The sequence below is a fragment of the Denticeps clupeoides genome, chromosome 7, assembly GCF_900700375.1.
Source record: "Denticeps clupeoides chromosome 7, fDenClu1.1, whole genome shotgun sequence".
NCBI classification, from domain to species: domain Eukaryota; kingdom Metazoa; phylum Chordata; class Actinopteri; order Clupeiformes; family Denticipitidae; genus Denticeps; species Denticeps clupeoides.
The window spans coordinates 21,491,098-21,511,044 of record NC_041713.1 but is presented as its reverse complement, the minus strand read 5'-3'; the positions used below and the strand labels follow the sequence as shown (position 1 = coordinate 21,511,044).

Here is a 19,947-nt window from a genome sequence, read left to right as displayed (position 1 = left end):
CTCCCGACAGTCGTTTTTCCAGATGCCCCAAACAATCATAAAGGGACATCCTGGACCTTAATATCCTGCTGGACTTCCACAACCTTCATGTCCTTCATCAAGTTAATCTGCCACGGAGCAGGCTTGTCAAAAATCATGTTTCCATAGAAGTTTCAGGTTAGCTTCGTTTGTGGGACCAAATTTGGAATAATTATTATAGAAATAAGCATGACTATTGAGGTTAGCTCACTTTGTTGAATACCAACCTTGTTTGATAACATTATGTCTGATGTGGTCTTGTTCACACCCAGATCAGTAGTTGAGGGTTAGTAGGGACCTCAAAGGTTGTCTACTTTTTAGTAAACATATTAGGGCAGAAATATTTGGGCATTCCCATTCAGTTGTATTTCATTAAATATTTTTTTTACAAAAAAAAAAAACTTTTACAATGAATTTCTTGTATATCCCTAACAGATATACATTTCCTCTGATGACCTGCCCCAAATTCAGTCTTTGTGTGTAGGGGGCATTATGTGATCCAATTTAGAACTTTGTAAAACCTCAGATTGTCCTGTTCAGGAAGTATCAATATGTTGGTGTTATTTTATGCTTGAGATAGTCAATCAATCAATCTTTATTTATATGGTGCTTTTTACAATGTACATTGTCACTGTACAAAGCGCCTAACAAATAGAACAGTGCTCAAAGATCCAGGTGAGCAAGCCAGAGGCAGCAGTGGCAAGAAACCTTAAGAGGAACCTAGACTCAGAGAGAGGACCCCATTCTCCTCTGGTCAGGACAATGAAGTACAATACAGGCCAAAAGTCTGGACACACCTTCTCATTCAATGTTTTTTCTTTATTTTCATGACCATTGATTGGTTGGTTGATTCTCACTGAAGGCATCAAAACTATGAATGAACACATGTGGAGTTATGTACTTGACAAAAAGTGGAGACCTGGCCTCCACAGTCACCGGACCTGAACCCAGTCGAGATGGTTTGGGGTGAGCTGGACCGCAGAGTGAAGGCAAAGGGGCCAACAAGTGCTAAACACCTCTGGGAACTCCTTCAAGACTGTTGAAAATCCATTTCAGGTGACGACCTCTTGAAGCTCTTGTTTGAACATATAGATTCAATATCTGTGTCAAGATCTTGTTCGAAAGGGGATAGTCTTGGATTGGAGTTTCATGTTTGTCCTGTGTTAATATGATTCCTGATTGTTCTCACCTGTTTCTGCCTCTATAAAGCTGCCCTGTTTGTGTTACCTTCCCTGTTCAGCCCTTGGTCATGCCAGATTTGTGAGTTGCTGTACATTGATCATGTGATGCTGTCAATCATGTGACTTCATTTACATTTACATTTAAATTTACAGGATTTATCAGACGCCCTTATCCAGAGCGACTTATAATCAGTAGTTACAGGGACAGTCCCCCCCTGGAGCAATTTTAGGGTTAAGAGTCTTGCTCAGGGACACAATGGTAGTAAGTGGGATTTGAACCTGGGTCTCCTGGTTCATAGGCGAGTGTGTTACCCACTAGGCTACTACCACTTCATGTGATGTTTGGTAATATACGGAGCAGCCTAAAGGGAGCCATGCACCGAATTGGCACTGTGTCTGTAAAACCATAGAATAAAAAAGGACTTTTAAAATAAGGACTTCATCAACCTGTAAATTTGTGACCATTTGCTTCATAGACAAGTTTATTACCCACTACACTACTGGCCTGTGGTCAATAGAGGAAGACAGGCGAAATTAGGGGAAACACACATTACTGAAAAGTAATCCATCTTTTGCAGACAAACATTAATTAATTTACTGCCCTTCGAAAGAACCTACAGGGAGTGCAGAATTATTAGGCAAGTTGTATTTTTGAGGAATAATTTTATTATTGAACAACAACCATGTTCTCAATGAACCCAAAAACTCATTACTATCAAAGCTGAATGTTTTTGGAAGTAGTTTTTAGTTCGTTTTTATTTTTAGCTATTTTAGGGGGATATCTGTGTGTGCAGGTGACTATTACTGTGCATAATTATTAGGCAACTTAACAAAAAACAAATATATACCCATTTCAATTATTTATTTTTACCTGTGAAACCAATATAACATCTCCACATTCACAAATATACTTTTCTGACATTCAAAAACAAATCAGCGACCAATATAGCAACCTATCTTTGCAAGGACACTCAAAAGCCTGCCATCCAGTGTTTTGATCTGTTCACCATCAACATTGCGTGCAGCAGCAACCACAGCCTCCCAGACACTGTTCAGAGAGGTGTACTGTTTTCCCTCCTTGTAAATCTCACATTTGATGATGGACCACAGGTTCTCAATGGGGTTCAGATCAGGTGAACAAGGAGGCCATGTCATTAGTTTTTCTTCTTTTATACCCTTTCTAGCCAGCCACGCTGTGGAGTACTTGGACGCGTGTGATGGAGCATTGTCCTGCATGAAAATCATGTTTTTCTTGAAGGATACAGACTTCTTCCTGTACCACTACTTGAAGCTCTCTGCCCTTTACCAATCCAGCCACGGGCCCATCCATCTGGCCCATCAAGACTCACTCTCATTTCATCAGTCCATAAAACCTTAGAAAAATCAGTCTTGAGATATTTCTTGGCCCAATCTTGACGTTTCAGCTTGTGTGTCTTGTTCAGTGGCGGTCATCTTTCAGCCTTTCTTACCTTGGCCATGTCTCTGAGTATTGCACACCTTGTGCTTTTGGGCACTCCAGTGATGTTGCAGCTCTGAAATATGTCCAAACTGGTGGCAAGTGGCATCTTGGCAGCTGCACGCTTGACTTTTCTCAGTTCATGGGCAGTTATTTTGCGCCTTGGTTTTTCCACACGCTTCTTGCGACCCTGTTGACTATTTTGAATGAAACGCTTGATTGTTCGATGATCACGCTTCAGAAGCTTTGCAATTTTAAGAGTGCTGCATCCCACTGCAAGATATCTCACTATTTTTGAGCCTTTTCTGAGCCTGTCAAGTCCTTCTTTTGACCCATTTTGCCAACGGAAAGGAAGTTGCCTAATAATTATGCACACCAGATATAGGGTGTTGATGTAATTAGACCACACCCCTTCTCATTACAGAGATGCACATCACCTAATATGCTTAATTGGTAGTAGGCTTTCGAGCCTATACAGCTTGGAGTAAGACAACATGCATGAAGAGGATGATGTGGACAAAATACTCATTTGCCTAATAATTCTGCACTCCCTGTATTTGTAAATTACCTAATTGCAAATTACTAGTGACTTTTGTCACTATGAATGCATGCTGCAACAATGTAAAGTTCTAAAAAACAGATGCATTACTTTAAAAAAGGAATGATTGCAACTTTAAAAGGCACAAACAACAACCAACTCGATAACATCTTGTGGGTTCCATTTACAGCTCCTTGTGAGAAATAACTGGAAGGTCATAACTGCGTCAACCCTCCCTACTGCTTAAGATGTGAAATAGCATCCAGCTAACATTTCAGTCTTACTCAAAACCTGCTTTTTGTTTAGGTATTTTGCTGGACAGTTTGGGGATTAGGACATATTGCCATGGCTGGAATACACAACTAAAGCACCCTGAAGGTGAGTCCAAAGTTTCTTAATGTGTATTTGACACATGTCCAGTTCCTTCATGCTCTTATTGTTGATTACATGTTGTAGGCACAATGGAGGGTTGTTCACTGCTTCCTAAGGGCATACTTAAAAATTGTAGAGACTATGGCGGTGACATGGACCTTAGAAAAAGACGATCATCTATATGGCTACCAGGATGTGGTGAGCAGGATCATTATATAACCAGTTTCTGTCAAGAAAAGCGTCAGCATATCTTTAGTCAGAAGATAATTTTTATGTTTGAAACTGAATTGTTCTGTGAGTATTGTCCATATTGTAATAGTAATGTCCATATTTAAATGGCCTACATGAAATATTGTCATGGAAGAGGGTTAGGAAAGGATTTAAGACTGGCTCTTTTATATATCTTCTCTCAATCAGAGGATCTGTATATACGACAGGCAGTTGTACTCATTGAGGATGCCATGAATGTAAGGATACATATTTTATTTATAATATATTTTTAACTAGAGACATCAGTTATTACATTTTCCATTTATCAAATTTTCTCATTGCTGTCTTGGCAGTACCGATCCATCAACCATCACATGGATTCAAGGTCACTCCAGTTGTACAGGTGGTACTACTCTAGGACTTGCCAGTGGTAAGACAAATTTGCCTTCTTTTTGGTTTGCTTGGTGGCAGCTTTTAAATCAATTTTTTTACATTGATCTTATCAGGTTCCTGAATGCCGTTATTGCCATTATTCTTGGGCTGGCTTTCATAGAAAGGCCATCTTCATTATCTGAGACCTCTGATCTCCGCTATAAACAAGGTTCATGGGAGGCCCCCTGTGGGATGACAGAGGGCATTGAGATGCTTTGCATTCTGATCTTTGCCCTTGACCTGGCTGTGAAGGTATACAGCTAAATGCTGCAGAATACATTTACATTACACATTTGCATTTGGCAAACTCCCTTATCCAGAGCCACTTGCATCATGTACTATAGCATGTTAACTTTTAAAATGACACAATGACAATGGTGACTATTATTTACAGGTAAAAAAATGGAAAATGTAAAGGTCCCATAGATAAAGGTTTTGGCATCTGTTCAGTACATTGTATGGGGTCTGACCCTTCACTTGCTTCACAATTAATTAATAGTATTTCTTTATTTTTATACTGCTACCTGGAATTATGTTTTAATTCATGTTTTGTCATCTCCAGATTATATGATATTTGAATATGCAAGTACAAGCTCCATAATGAATAAGCAAATAGTATCACAGAACATTTTATTTCAGGGTAATTGAAATACACACCAGGATATCAACAGAGGCTCGCAACATTAATAGTATAGTCACACTGCACTTAGTAGAACACAGTTGTGTTCATTATTACTTAATAATGAACAACAAAGGAAGGGAGCATGGCACAGAATAGGCTGAATTCCGGGATAATAATCAGATGTGTGTGTAATGCATGACAATCTGTTAAAGCTTGAATTTTTTTTCAGATCTTGAATTTTGTGTATAGGACTCATACTGTGAATGTCATATTTGTGTCCAGGCACCACTGAGCAGTGCACCACCAGAGTATGTTAAATCATACTGGGTGTTATTGCTCTCAACACAGTTTGTTGTTTGCATTTTGACCTTGGCCATTACTGTTAATAACCACTTATTAAAATATTTTACCTTTTAAAAAGTTACACAAGTGAACAAACCCCATGGTTAACCCCTTGCCATTTGACTTTTGGTGAGAAGTTAATATTTTGCTCATGTAACACTTTGTAGTAACCAACATTTTAAGCAAGGTTCCCAAAATGGGGGAGGTAGTAGCCTAGTGGGCAACACACTCGCCTATAAACCAGAAGACCCAGGTTCAAATCCCACTTACTACCATTGTGTCCCTGAGCAAGACACTTAACCCTAAATTGCTCCAGGGGGACTGTCCCTGTAACTACTGATTGTAAGTCGCTCTGTATAAGGGCGTCTGATAAATGCTGTAAATGTAAATGTAAAATATAAAATTTGCTTGCCACTTTGCAGCTGATCAGTTTGTATATATGCCAGGTCCATCTAATTGGAGGGGAAGAGTTTTGGAAATGTAAGTGGCTAATGGGATATATGGTGGTCATCACTATATCCCTGATTGACTGGATGGTGTCCTTGAGAATATGCTGTGATGAAGTAAGTCTCTTGCTTTTTACATTTACATTTACGGCATTTGGCAGACGCCCTTATCCAGAGCGACTTACAACGTGCTTTCAAGTTACCATCGCTGAAGATGGTAACTTGATTTCTTTGTAATGCCAAATTGTTGCCTTTTATATTTGCTATTGTACCCAGGCATATTCAGTATATATTACCTACAGGCAAAAAATCTCAAATTATTATTTTTTGTATGTTCACAGTACAATGTCAGAATCAGGAGACTCTTTCGACCCTTTTTTCTTTTGCAAAATTCATCACTTATGAAGAAGAGTTTGAAGTGTATCAAAAGGACTCTGCCAGAAATGATGAGGTAACACACACATACAGGCAGATTAAGCCCCTTAGAAAACTGTTTATCCAAACAGCAAGCAGTTATTTTAATAAAATAATAAAAACACGAGGCTATTGATTCAAAAAGCAACAAAATATCATGTTTTTCAATGAGACAGAGCTTTTTTTTGTACTTCTCAGTGTGATTTTGATCATTACTATTCATCTATGCATCTTCACCGTGTTTGGAATGCTACTGTTTGCCAGTGGAGAGGTAAGAGTCTGTATGAGATGCTGCTCATGTTTGCAAATGTGACGGAATTTATTGTAGTAAAAAAAAAAACGTATGTATTGCTGCGTAGCAAACAGACTATTTTGGGCCAGCATCAAATTTGGTTGCTTTGATCAAACATTATCCAAAAAAATCAAATCAGCAACATTTATGTGCAGTTTATTAACCTCTTCGGCTTTTGGTAAAAAAGGTTGGTAAAAAATTCTTTATTATATGGTTGGCCCAATGTTGTGGCTTTGCTGAGCGGGTTGAGAGGCGAGACACAGAAGTGCGACCTCGTGGGAACAAGTGACTTTTAATAACTGAAAACCAAAACGATGGCCAGAAGCACAAGTATGGCTATGAATCGGCATAACGTCATAACACACACCCTTCACCCCCGTAAGGACCAGTTATCGCATACCTCTCCCTCTAAAAGTGCAACACTGGAGACAAACACAGGATGCCTGTGTTGCCTGCCTTGGCGTCGTTGGGGTTCACCTCCTCCTCTGGCCAAGGCACTTTTGGAACATAGGCACTCAGTCAGCCACCATCTCTCTTTCAGGAACAGAGGTAGGCCTGGGTTGGGCTGAACCAAAATCGCGATTTGAAATAACACGATTTTATAAATGGTAGCAACTGTAATTATTTGGCAACCCCATCCTGTGCTCCATCGGTTAATGTCAGGGTTGCTACAGGAAGACATGATGGGTTGGCTAGAGACAGTCATTGAGGGAGAGGCTGACCCTCTGGGGCGTTGGGGAGGCAGCCAGAAAAGAAGCAGCTGCAGCGATGCCGTGGTGGGAGAACGGACCGAAGGCTGCCGAATGGACGCCGCCTACCTTTTCATACCTTCAACAAATTTCAACTTTGACTGTGATGCGAGCACAAGGCCAGAGAAACCACTCTTGTGCCATGCGAGCCACAGAAAACAACGGGTGTCGGTTGCCCTGATTTCCCTGTGTGACAGGCAATGGGATGGATCCCATGTTAAAGCCCCGCTGTAACTAGCATACCATCAACTGATGGTATGCTAGTTACAGCGCAGAATTGCACAGGTATATGGGGTACAGTATACTACACATACACTGAACAGACATCTGCCAGTGCACTGGTGAGTTTTCCCACCCGTACACTCATGCCACAGATGCCGCATTGTCACGACTACGGACTTACGGGGGAAGGAAGCGCAGAGGTGTGACATGTTGGGAAGGGGTTTTATTAATAAACAAACAATAAACACAAAGAAACAATGGTGCAGCTCGGTGGCCGAAAACTATTTAACTTAAATGAAGAACATAATCTTGCCCGCAGGCGTGTGGCGATTGCCAGAACTCACAACATAACACATAAAGTCAAGTTTGTGTAGAGTCCACGAAAATGCCGTCCCTTCCGAAGGGGCAGAAATGTCTGGCTTTTAAGCTCTGTCAGGATTGGCCACCGGTGATGAGCCCAGCTGCAGTCAATCCTGACACGCATTCTTCTGTTTTGACGTCGGCTATGGCAGGGTTATTTAGGCATCACTGTTGCCCCAATTCTGGCACCCAGGCCAGTTTAAACAGTAAATAATGGTAAATAAGTTCAATTAAAACAAGACATTTACATTAATAATCAGTTCTGTGTACCCTCAGCAATTATTCATAAATTAGCTATTATTCTAAAATGTATTATTATTATTATTATTATTATAAAAGAATATTATAAATAACATATTGGCAAATGTGCTTTTATCCAGGAGTCTGAGGAAAGTAAAGAACGTGAGCTTTATTTCAGCAATGTTCCTCAATCACTTCTGTCATTAGTGGTGCTTCTGACAACAGCGAACAATCCTGATGGTAAGTTATTGTTTCATTTTGGAGTTTTCCTCAAACTGTGATGCAGTTTTGGATTTTGACTCCTGTGTGTTCTACTTAATGCAAAGTAATGACTCCAGCATACTCCGCGAACAGAGGATACTCGATCTTCTTCATTCTCTTCAGTGGCTTTGGTAAAGTATAAACTTAATTGTTCACTCATTGCAGCTCAAATAAACATAGTATTATACACTGCCCTGCCAAAAAATGTATTAAGATTTTCCTTTGATTGCTTTTGGTTCATTATTGCAGTGATTATAACTAGTAACATGTTGTTAAATAGAAATGGACACAGTGACTATCTTCTCATTTATTAACACTTGACCTTCCCATGGTAGTGGAAAAGATAGTAGTTGGTTTATTTGCATCCAGGAAATGACTACAATTGGTTACGAACAGGAAAGCATTATTAAAACCGTGAACGATGGTAACAAACCATCATCTCGGAGGGAAAAAAAATTTAGTCAGAAAACAATATTGAATTAACTCTTGATCACTTGGTGCAAACAGTAAGTACAAAATAGAAGTCATAGATCAAAGTTTGGCTGCGAAAGTAAAGTCTTTTCCACATGTAAAATAAACATGTCCCTACTGTACAAGCCTGTGCAGGCAGTGTTATGATTTTGGGTTGCTTCAGTTGGTCAGGTCTGTGTTCAGCATCATTATGTGGCAAGTCAGTTAAGTACCCGAATGATTCCACTTTTCCATTAGTGGGAACAGGCAAAATCATAGGCCTGTTCAATCAGTTCAATCATAATTCTAGATGCAATGATTTATTGGGCTATAATTCTGAAAAAATGGTTCAGGGAAAAACCATTTCCACACATAATGTATACTTGCCAGTCCAGACCTTACTGAGAATCTTTGGAATGAAGAAATGTTCACAGTTCCTCTCTCTCATCCGCTACATAAAATCTATTAAATGAGCGTATGTGTTGTGACTTTGCATGTTTTTTTTAGAAACAATGCCATGGTGAATGCTAGCTGTGACCGAAGCTTAAGATCAACCAAATATTAGAGTATGTGATTTATTTATTTGGGCTGTGTATATAAGGGCTTACAGAATCTGAATCCATGTTTCACTTTTCGTGACTATATATCATTCAGCTGCAATGTTGAATGAAGGGAATTCCATTGATCTGGTAGCACTTGTTAAAACACTGTGAACATTATGCAGCAAGTCAGTTCACGAGGTTGATGAGATTGGAGATAAGAGCTCTTTTAGTCCAAATATTTTCTAAACAGGAAGCCTGAAGATCTTTAATGTCACAGCTGTTTTCCAGGATAGAGGACAGTCTAGCTTTCCTGGTACTGGTACCAGTGGAGCAGTGCTGCAGAACGAGGAGTGATGAGAGATCTGTGACCCTCCCTTGACTTTGTCAGTATTTTAAATCCGAGGGAGGTTTGAAAACAAGTCGTGCTGCAGCGTTGTGGATCAGCCGGAGAGGTCGAGTAGCGCTAAGAGGAAAACCAGCCAGTCAAGGTTACAAGGAGTGGCAGGGGGAGAGTTTGGAGAAGTGTCCAGGGAGATTTAAAGGTGCTGGTGTGGGGTGGAATCAGCAGGGATGAATAGCAGTTCAGTTTTGCTGGGGTTCAGTTTCAGATGATGTGCTGCCATCCAGAATGAGATTTATTTTTATGGACACGTTCACATCTAATGGTGGAAAAGAAATGAAGTGTTGGGTGTCATCTGAATAGCAGTGATAGGATAACCCATGAGAAGATATGACCTCATGGTGATTTGGAGATTTGGTGTAATGATGACAGCAATGTAAACATCTAAAGTGCCATAGATATGCCAGTTAAACTATAAATAGGTATTTCATGGTAAATTCTTCAAAAACAGTTCTGCAGTAGGCTGCACTGATGGGGTTATAGGAAGGGGAAGTGGATGCAAGTCATTTAGCCCATAGTCTGTGATTAAAATAGTTCTTGTTGGAGTGTTCTGTGATTGGCTGTCCTGTTAAGATCATGTGGGACCTCCTGATGGCCCTGGTGTAGAATGTCCTGCAGTGATGGCTGAGCTGGGCTTGGGCTGTCCTCACATCTCCTCCCTCATTTTTATAGGGATTACTTAGACAGTAGGGGGCTTATCACGCAGCCCCGTGGAGTTCCATTGTTGAATAATTGTGTAGTGTTCTCGCCCCCATCCAAACATACTGAGTTCCACCCGTGAGGAACCAGAAGACCCAGCTACAGAGAGTGGATGGAACACCAATGGTGAGGAGCTTATTATTTAATTAGGATGACCAAACTGAATGAAGAATTGTGCACAACTGTTCTCACTTGTCAGATAAATGATCTGTATAGGGTCCAGAGTGTCGCAATCAGAGTCCGTGTAGCAGGCCAATAGTCATAAGCGCTGCTTCTGGCCATGGCTTCTTATATTATGATGGGAATGATTATTGGAGAGCCCTAAAAATGTCTGAATCTAACATTGTGGTACCATATAACATATAGGGTTATATGTTTTGTGTTGTGTCTGGGAAAGGGTGTAATGGACTTTTTAGTCTTTTTTTAAACATTCAAACAATCACTGCGTTGCACACAATAAGACTTCTATGCCTAATTATCACTTTTCTTCCCCTATTTTTAGGCACATTTTTTCTCTTCAATCTCCTGACTGCAGTCATTTACAACAGGTTTAGAGGATACCTGCTGGTGAGTTTCATACAATCGTGTGTCTCGTTCACTCACCCTCCATAATCCTTTCATTTACATCTGGTGTCAGAGCCTATCCCAGGGCACCATTCACTCACACGTTCACACCTACAGTTCATTTACATGTGTGAAGGGAATGGAAAGTATTATAGTAGATAGGAAGCAGGATGTAATAACAGTTAGAGAAACAGATGTAACAGGGGTAATATAGTCAGCTGTTCAGGAGGGTGTTGGCTGGTTCTGCTCCACAGACATATGTATGGTCAGACCAGGGAAAAGAGACTTTAAAACAGATTTTAAATCAGATGGAGTTCATTGCATCCTGAATGAAGTGTCTGAAGAAGTGTCTTTATAGCATTATATGGATTTCTGAAAAAAAAAAAACAAATATCATTGGTCGAACGGCCTTATTGAGATTAGAGTAATTGTGCTCCAGCTGTCCATTCAGACGTCCATCTTGAGGAGGAAGATGGGGATAAGGGCAGCTTTTGAGCTCCTCAGCTGCCAGGCCCCTGCACTCAGGCTTTCTGATGACGACATCACGTAAGGCAGTGAGCATCATAGGAACATACACAGCCTCAGACCACGAAAGATGCTGGTTCAGATAATTTGCATATTTGAAAGATAGAACACTTGCTTTTATTCAACTATCTGCAAGAAACTTCCGTTCTCTGATGAAGAACAAAATAATAATGTCACATACTATGTAATGACTTGATGTTTCTATTGGCTTCAATTGACCTGAATTAATTGTGACATGAATCTGTTTTACATTTACATTTACATTTACAGCATTTATCAGACGCCCTTATCCAGAGCGACTTACAATCAATAGTTACAGGGACAGTCCCCCCCTGGAGACTTGCTCAGGGACACAATGGTAGTAAGTGGGATTTGAACCTGGGTCTTCTGGTTCATAGGCGAGTGTCTTACCCACTAGGCTACTACTACCCACAGTTTTAAACTGTGTTTTATGGATTATAGTGAATGTGTTCCAGTGAAGACTTTTGTGCGAGTGCTGAAACTGGTCGAGATGGACTCCTACTACAGACAAGCCATCATGAAGGTCAGACACACTTTCAGTTTCAAAGTGGAGCCTAAAGTCTCCTCAATTACTACTGACAATGAAAATAAAATGTCCTACAGAAAGCCCTACGGTTATACAGTGGCCATATTGAAAGGGAAGCTTTCCAAAAGCTGTTTAATGAACCAGACGTGGACCGGATCAAAGAGGTACAAACACACAACCATTAATTAAAATGCTAAATACATGTATGAAAGTATTGGGACACCTGACCAATAGGTTGCTTTGAAATATTTTGGGTCCTCCATTTGCATGTATAACAGCTTCCATTCTTCTTTGAAGGGTCTCCACAGGATTTTGGCCTGTAGTTATTGGCACATTTATAGCATTGGTCTAGGCCTGTATCGCAATCTCACCCAACCATACGTTTTTGAACCATACTTTGTGCACTGAGACACAAAGTCATGCCAAAAAGTGTGATTTGTCACTCCACAGAATGTGTTCATGGTCAAGTGATATACATTATACCACTCCATCTGTGGCTTGGCCTTGGACTTGGTGATGTGCATTCCATGACGTTTGTTAATGGAGACTGCAAAGCTACTTCTAACGCAATAATTGTTTATATATAGCGATATATGTGTATATATGTGTAAACAGTAACTTGCCAATGTTCGGTCACCTTTGCTAAGTAAAAGTCTGGTACAATGAAGTGTACGATGGTGTAAATGAGTGAGGCGGAATGATTGGCTCCAATCTCCTTTTGATGTGTATCCTCAGCACCCTCCGCCTCCAGTGTATTCTTCAGCCATCCTGCAGAGGCTCCAACGCGTCCTTGGTGGCCTTTTGTTTATTGTCATGGGGAAAGCTCTTGCGTTGGCCAATGTCATCTGCATCTGTGTAAGAGTAAGATACATAAATAAATGTTTAATGACCCAGAACTGATTATTACTTTGCAGTCATTTCAATGCTGTTTTGCAATTTAAACAAAACCCAACTACTGAAAGTCTTGCTCAAGATTAGTGTGCACTGAGAACTCATGTACGTAGTTGAATGGGTTTTCGTGCCTCATATTCTCGTCCTGGAGGACACTAGCCTGGCATTGCCCTGTTCAACCTGATTCAGTTCAAGAACTTGGTGGTAGTTAGCAGCCAAGTTTGATCATGTGAGGGAAATCCAAACCCGCGGGCAACACAAAACAAGAGCAGGCCCAACCTGGCTTATGACAAGGTCAGTGACATTAAATAGAAAAGTTATACACCCAGCATTCAAAGTTATACACCCAGCATTGATATTTTCCAATTAACTCTAAAACACTATTAGCATAATAAGTTATTTAATTCTATTAGCATAATAAAAATTACTTAATTGTACTTCCAGGTATGTTCCAGGTATGAAAAGTGTCCTTACAACATCTGAAAAAGTTTTTTTGTGAAATCAAAACAAAGTGTACCGATGGTCCTCCTCGGAGGTCCTCCTCCTTGCCGGACCCAGGCACTGAGTTCAGGCCAAGCCCCTTCCCATGTTCATATCCCCACACCGGTTTTCCCTTCTTTAAAGGAGTGCCCGCACCAGTGTTCCCGGGTCCGGTCTAGTTCGCCTGTCCCTGGCACACTGTGTTTGCTTGTGAATGAGTGTGATGTGGGTCTGTGAGTATGTACAGTGTGTAGTCAGTTGGCCTGGCTGGCGTGGCTGAGGTCTGCCCTGTGAACTCCTGCTGTGTGGCCGTAGGGCAGACCCGGTGGGATTCTGGGTCTTGTCCTGGTGTCTGTATTAATGGTTATATGTTTTGTATTTCAGATGTGGTGGAGTGTGAATTCCCCGTGTGAGAGTGCCTTTCCTGTCCCCGTTTCCACTTCCCCTTTCCCAAAGTAGAGCCCTATATGTTTGGTAGTAGCCTAGTGGGTAACACACTTGCCTATGAACCAGAAGACTACAGAGTCACAGGTTCAAATCCCACTTACTACCATTGTGTCCCTGAGAAAGACACTTAACCCTAAGTTGCTCCAGGGGGACTGTCCCTGTAAATACTGATTGTAAGTCGCTCTGGATAAGAGCGTCTGATAAATGCCATGAATGTAAATGTAAATGTTTGTGCAGCTTGTTGTGACATTTGAAAATAGACATTTGTCAGCCAAGCTAACTTGCTTATCCCTTCTCAGGCAGCTTTGTAAGATTTCTCAAGATTTCAAATCCAAACATACAGAAAGATCTGCGAAAAGATTTGGTTGACCAAAAAAAACGAAAAAAAAAAAAAAAAAAAGGATTGACACAGGACTGTGTAATGTCATTGCTAGGGTCTCAATACCTTTCCATGGCTTTATCTAGAAGGCAAAAACAGTGTTGCCATGTCTTTGCCATGAAATGTGTCTGTTTTCTGCACAGTACAACGGGTTTTCTACTCAGTTATACATGTTGGCAGCAGTTGATAAATTGTACAATATGTTGAGGTTGAAGTTTATTGTCATATGTACAAAGTACAGCATAAAGAGCACAATGAAATTCTTACTTGAAAACCTCTCCCACGTAGACAGAACATAGAACATGATACATAGAAGACATAGAAGACAAAGTGCAGCAGCAATAAATAATAAGTCACAGAAGGGTGAATATATATAAGTTGCATATGAAAGTGGTTGTGCGTAATTTAAGTGCAGTGCATACTATGTGTTGTATAGCCTGATGGCACTGGGGTAGAAACTGTTCCTGAATCGTGATGTGCGTGTGTGAATTGTCCTGAGTCTCTTGCCTGATGGCAGGAAAGTAAAAAGTGACAGTGCAGGGTGGCTGGGGTCCTTCAGGATGCTCTTCGTTTTCCTGAGACAGCGCGTGGTGTAAATGTCCGTTATTGCTGGGTGTTGTGTGCCTGTGATCCTCTGGGCTGTATTGAATGCGTGAATCGATTCCCTAAGGTCATAGAAATGTCTTGTGGTGGCTCTTTCATTTCAGAACTGTAATTACCATCTGTTTTCCTTACAGACCATTCTTATAATTGATTCACATAAGACCTTTTCTCAACTGGATGATTATTATTTGGAGGTAATGTTGGAGCTTTTTGTTTTGCGTTAGCCTTCATTCTTAACTAAATTGAAGTGTCTAATGTAACAAAAGGAATTTTTTTCATGAGATTTAATGAAATGTTCTTTTTTTTAAGTCAATCAACTGTTTCTTCATTGTGTGCTACACACTGGAGATGTTGCTGAAAGTGATCATTTTGGGTTGGAGAGGATACCTGTCTTATGGAAGTAATGTTTTTGATGGCCTTCTGACAGTGCTGCTTTTGGTAAGGATTTCACTGAACCCATGCAAATGCATAATATTGCACAATAATGCACAAGAATGGTTAATAAATGGTAAACATAATACCACCAAATGCATAACTTGAGACTGTCAGGAAGTGAAAATGCTAATGATGGCAAACCTTTTTAAGACACTCCTAAACATATAAAATACCAGGAAGCCAGGAAAGAAAACACACATGCAATACTTTAATTTTAATAATGACCTACACAACACAAATTATGATAGGGCTGCTATTGTCACCGTTCCAACTGTGGGGTCAGTGTTCCCTAATTCCATGACTGTTTGCGCCTGTTGTTTTGTGTACTTATTCTGCTCCCTGCGGTTAGTCTCTGTCGGGCCATTGAATGTTTGTCCACAGTTCTGTATTGCGTGTCTTTGTTCCAAGTAAATGCCCGTCTTGTGAAAGTCATGCGTCCTTTTCCTGCCTTGCATTGACCCTCTGTTTTTGACAGTAATATTAGTTTAGGTTTGACACTTTACCGAACTAGTCCTTGTGGTTTGACAAGACTGTCCTTCTTCGAAGGAAAAAGGACATTCAAAATTCAGACCAATAAGTGAATTTCCCCGTCAGCCTATCCCAAGACTCTGTGCACACAGTGACAACTGGTGGAGCATATTAGAAAGTGCAGGCTTGGCCAGGCTGCAGCTGAACAAGCACATTGCAATAAAAGGTGGTAAAATGTAAAGGTGGTGCTGGAAGGATGTTCTCTGTTCTCAGTGGAACCCTCTCCCAGCAACAACTATTGCATCCATGCCAAAAATGTTGTTTTTCTTTTACAATTGTGCATTTAAGTACTTTGCCCGTCAAATGCTTTGCTATGAAAGGGAGTGTTCACTCCTTTCCTTTAGTGAATACATTTTTTTTAACTTTTAAAGTATAACCAACAGTAGCAGAAAATCTGGTGTTAATGAGGATTACATTTATGTAATGATGAGAGTGCACAAAACAGAACCAACTGATATAATTCATTCATCATTTTTGTAATAAAGGGACTTCAGATATCCATCCTTGCCATTTACAGACTTCCCTTCCCTAACTGGTAAGGAGAATATTATTATAAAGGCGTAATATCCGAATTTCCATCATTGTTAATAGCAGCTGAGATAAACCACTTGACCCTGTGTTGCATTCTACACTGCAGGAGCCCTGCCATGAAAGGACTGCTCCCTCTGAGGGAAATGGCTCGTCTGGTGAACATGCTCATAGTCTTTCGTTTTTTGAGGGTCATCTTTAGTATCAAGGTATCAAGTGTTCAATTCCACATAAGTATGTTTTACATTAACATTTTTAAAGGATAACGTTGATTTCTTGTCCTTAGTTGACTGCTCTTGTTGCCAGTACAGTGGTGGACCTGGTGAAGAATCTCAGGGCCTTTGCTGGAATCTTAGTGGTAAGAAATAAGATAAGGGATTAAGATCAGGTACTGATTTTTAGACTCATCAACACAGTCAACAGATCAGCTGGTTAGAGAAAACAGAAAATGAGCTACATAATATTTATTTTCCATCATTGAATAGATGGCCATATGACAGTGGGACATTTACGGTTAAAAGACATTAAAAACATGCAACACTGAAAGGCCAGGTACAGTATTTAATTATTTCACTGTTTTGGTGTTATATGATCATAAACCCAGTATATCCTTGTTTCTGAAGGTGGTCTTCTACATTTTCGCTGTTATTGGCATGTGGCTGTTCAAAGGGGTGATTGTAGCACCAGCTAATAATAGGTGTGTGCACAATGAATTAATTTAATAAACATGTTTTATGTTGCACTGTTACAAAGCAGTGACCTCTAACTTGGTAGGCCATTTCATTAACATTGTGCACATGCACCAGTTCTAGCATGAAGAGATCAAATGCCAGCCTCTTGGTACAATGTGGCACATACGAGCAGCTCGGCTACTGGCCAAACAACTTTGATGACTTTGCAGTGAGTATGTAAAAGAAGCATCATCGATACACAAAAATTCAGATAAAAAATTGTAATCTTCAATATTAACCAAGATTGGTGATATTTCACAAGTTTTTGAACTTGAACTGGAATGCATTAAGCGAGGGGGCTTGTTCACTAGTGTAAGGTTAAACGCCTGACTTTACACTAATACACCAGGCCCACGTTTTGTGTGTAGCTCAATGCATAGGGGCAGTCTGAAAATGTGACACTGAAAATATGTTTAACCAGTCTGCTCTAGTTTTACTCTACAATGTCATGGTGGTGAACAACTGGCAGGTGTTTCTTGATGTGTACTCCAGACACACCTCAGAGTGAGTTTTTATTATCTCAGCACATCTCAGGCATTTTAGCACTTTTAAACTATGTTTCTTCAAAACTAGTAACTTTACACGCTCTCCATCAGGTGGTCAAAGATCTACTTCATTGTCTGGTGGCTTATCTCCTCTGTAATGTGGGTCAACCTGTTTGTGGCCTTGATATTAGAGGTAGGAACCAATAGTGGATGAATTTTTCACAGGACTGACATTGTCAGTTTACTACATTTCATGTTAACATTTTCACATTCATATGTGTTGGCCTTAGAATTTCATCTATAAGTGGGACAGAAATCATGGTTCCTTAGTCTTGGATGTGGACAGTATGGACCTGGAGGCTACAGTTGAATTAATGTTCAGGTATCTCTCAAACCTTAATGGCGTTGCAAATACTGTGAAAATAGCACAGGAACATGAAGAACACGATGTCAGAAAATGCCCAATGTTTCCTTTTTTTAAGAGAGCGCATCCCTGAGCCCACTGAAGAGGAAGTTGTGGACAGACTTCACAACAACCCTCATCTTCACCTCAACCTCTCACAAAATGGACAGCATTTCAGTTGAATTGGCAAATTGCTCTTCTGCTGTTTCTTATATATTGCTAATACGTTATCTGAAAAAAAATATTACACTAGAACATATAACATAAATAGTGTGTTTAAGCAATAAATGACAAAAAAAATATTAAATGTAACACTAAATAGCATAGGAAAAGCAAAGTGTATCTGAATTTTGTGTAAAAATGCTATTGTATCTATTAAAATTTAGGATACTATGATAAATAATTCATTGATCGGTGCATTTCTCATTTGAGTTTGAAAAGCAGTTTGTACATTCAATAGACACATGAATCTTTTAAATTGATAATGTTCTGCACTGCATTGCTATTATATATAAAATGACAAGGCATGTCACACACTGGCAGTGATAAAAGTGAAATATTTGATTTTATAGTTTTACGCTTATATTTCACTCATCTTCTCTGTACTCTCATTTACATGTTGATATTCCACAGCAAACTGTGGAATATATTGATTGTAATTTTTTATTATCTGATTATGAAAACTGGGTAAAGAAATACTCTGCAATACACATTCATAACAAAATTGAACATCTATGTTAATTTCTTTTTCCAATGCATAATTCCATGATTCTCACGGTTTACATTATAATTTATTTTGTTGTGGTTGACAATTCAGTTTTTTCAGAGCTAGGGGTCAGGCTTCTGATGAAAATGGAAAATGGTGGCCTAGCGGTTAAGGAAGTGCCCTGTAATCTGAAGGTTGCCGGTTCAAATCCTGATCCCAAGGTACCACTGAGCAAAGCACCGTCCCCACACACTGCTCCCCAGGTGCCTGTCATGGCCCACTGCTCACCAAGGGTTATGGATAAAAGCAGAGGACACATTTCACTGTGTACACCGTGTGCTGTGCTGCAGTGTTTCACGCTGACAATCACTTCACTTTCACAATAAAGAAACTCACATTTGACTCAATTTAAATGATCTAATAAGCCTTTTTTTCCCCAAACAATAACAAAATCTATTGTGGCAAACTTAAAGTAATCATTTGCTCATTTTTCATGCTCATTACATTTTCACACAAAAGGTACAAGTATTCAAACACTGCACCAGATACGCACATACATATTTCTAGTGTGAATCTGTAACCTTGTAACAGTTAAGAGACTAATGAAAAATGTCGCTGCTTTATCCTCCCATTTGGTACCTTTGTACCACACGTATGGGTTTGCATACAGTGTTGAAGATCTAGATGTATACAGTGATCAAATCTTAAATAATGATTACGTAATAAATTAACTGAATATTGAACATAATGGAATTTATTATGATGCATATATATTATACATCCATTAAACATGTTATAAAAAAGAAAATACAAATAACAGTAATAATAAATTAAAATTAAATAAAAATGTAGCTGTTAAAATATTTTTTTATAGGACATAGTCTGTTACATTTCAATGTGCTTTGATTGTTTTTTTGTCTCCATTTTGCCCTTCTCAAGCTCACCACCATCACCGCTCTCAATGTTGAAGTGCTGACGTGTGTTGTGAACGATCAAGTCAAACCCATTTTGATACCTTGCTCACATCAGGGCAGGAGTATGAGTCCCCTAAACAGATGCTGATGCTTTGCTGTGACGCTGTGTGACACCGTAATCCAGATGACTTCCCAACGCCCTTAGTTAAGAATGCAAACACTAACAGCTCCTTTTTAACTACTGGGCACTGACGCTGCACCCTGCTGCACCCACATTCTGATCCAGACGCTTGACGCCCATCTCATCTTTCGCTCTCGGGGCAAGCACTCCAAAGATTCTCTGGAATGAAATCTGCAAGTAACGCAGCGCTCATCCGAGTTCTCTAACATGTGCCTTGGTGTGGGATGTGAGCTCACCTGTCTTACCCGGCCTGTGACCCTGAATAACGCAAATGTCTTCTGCTCCTTCCACCCGCAGGAATGCCGAGCAACCATTGCAGCTGAGCTATAACTCAGAAGCCTGTCTCCCTGTAGC

At 40.0% G+C, this 19,947-nt stretch overlaps 1 protein-coding gene across 1 annotated transcript; it reads left to right on the top strand.

Annotated features, from left to right (window-relative positions):
- Positions 1-3,487: 3,487 nt before the first annotated feature.
- LOC114793865 (two pore calcium channel protein 2-like) lies at positions 3,488-17,974 on the top strand. The gene is made up of 26 exons (XM_028986002.1): positions 3,488-3,571; positions 3,650-3,763; positions 3,983-4,032; positions 4,129-4,205; positions 4,282-4,459; positions 5,618-5,734; positions 5,959-6,068; positions 6,230-6,302; positions 8,035-8,134; positions 8,221-8,286; positions 10,749-10,813; positions 11,250-11,356; positions 11,798-11,879; positions 11,960-12,046; positions 12,618-12,737; positions 14,817-14,876; positions 14,992-15,120; positions 16,131-16,180; positions 16,283-16,382; positions 16,460-16,531; positions 16,797-16,870; positions 16,980-17,073; positions 17,326-17,408; positions 17,501-17,582; positions 17,680-17,771; positions 17,872-17,974. Exons 2-26 carry the CDS (start codon positions 3,655-3,657, stop codon positions 17,972-17,974), a joined length of 2,280 nt encoding a protein of 759 aa, XP_028841835.1. The 5' UTR covers positions 3,488-3,571; positions 3,650-3,654.
- Positions 17,975-19,947: the final 1,973 nt, after the last annotated feature.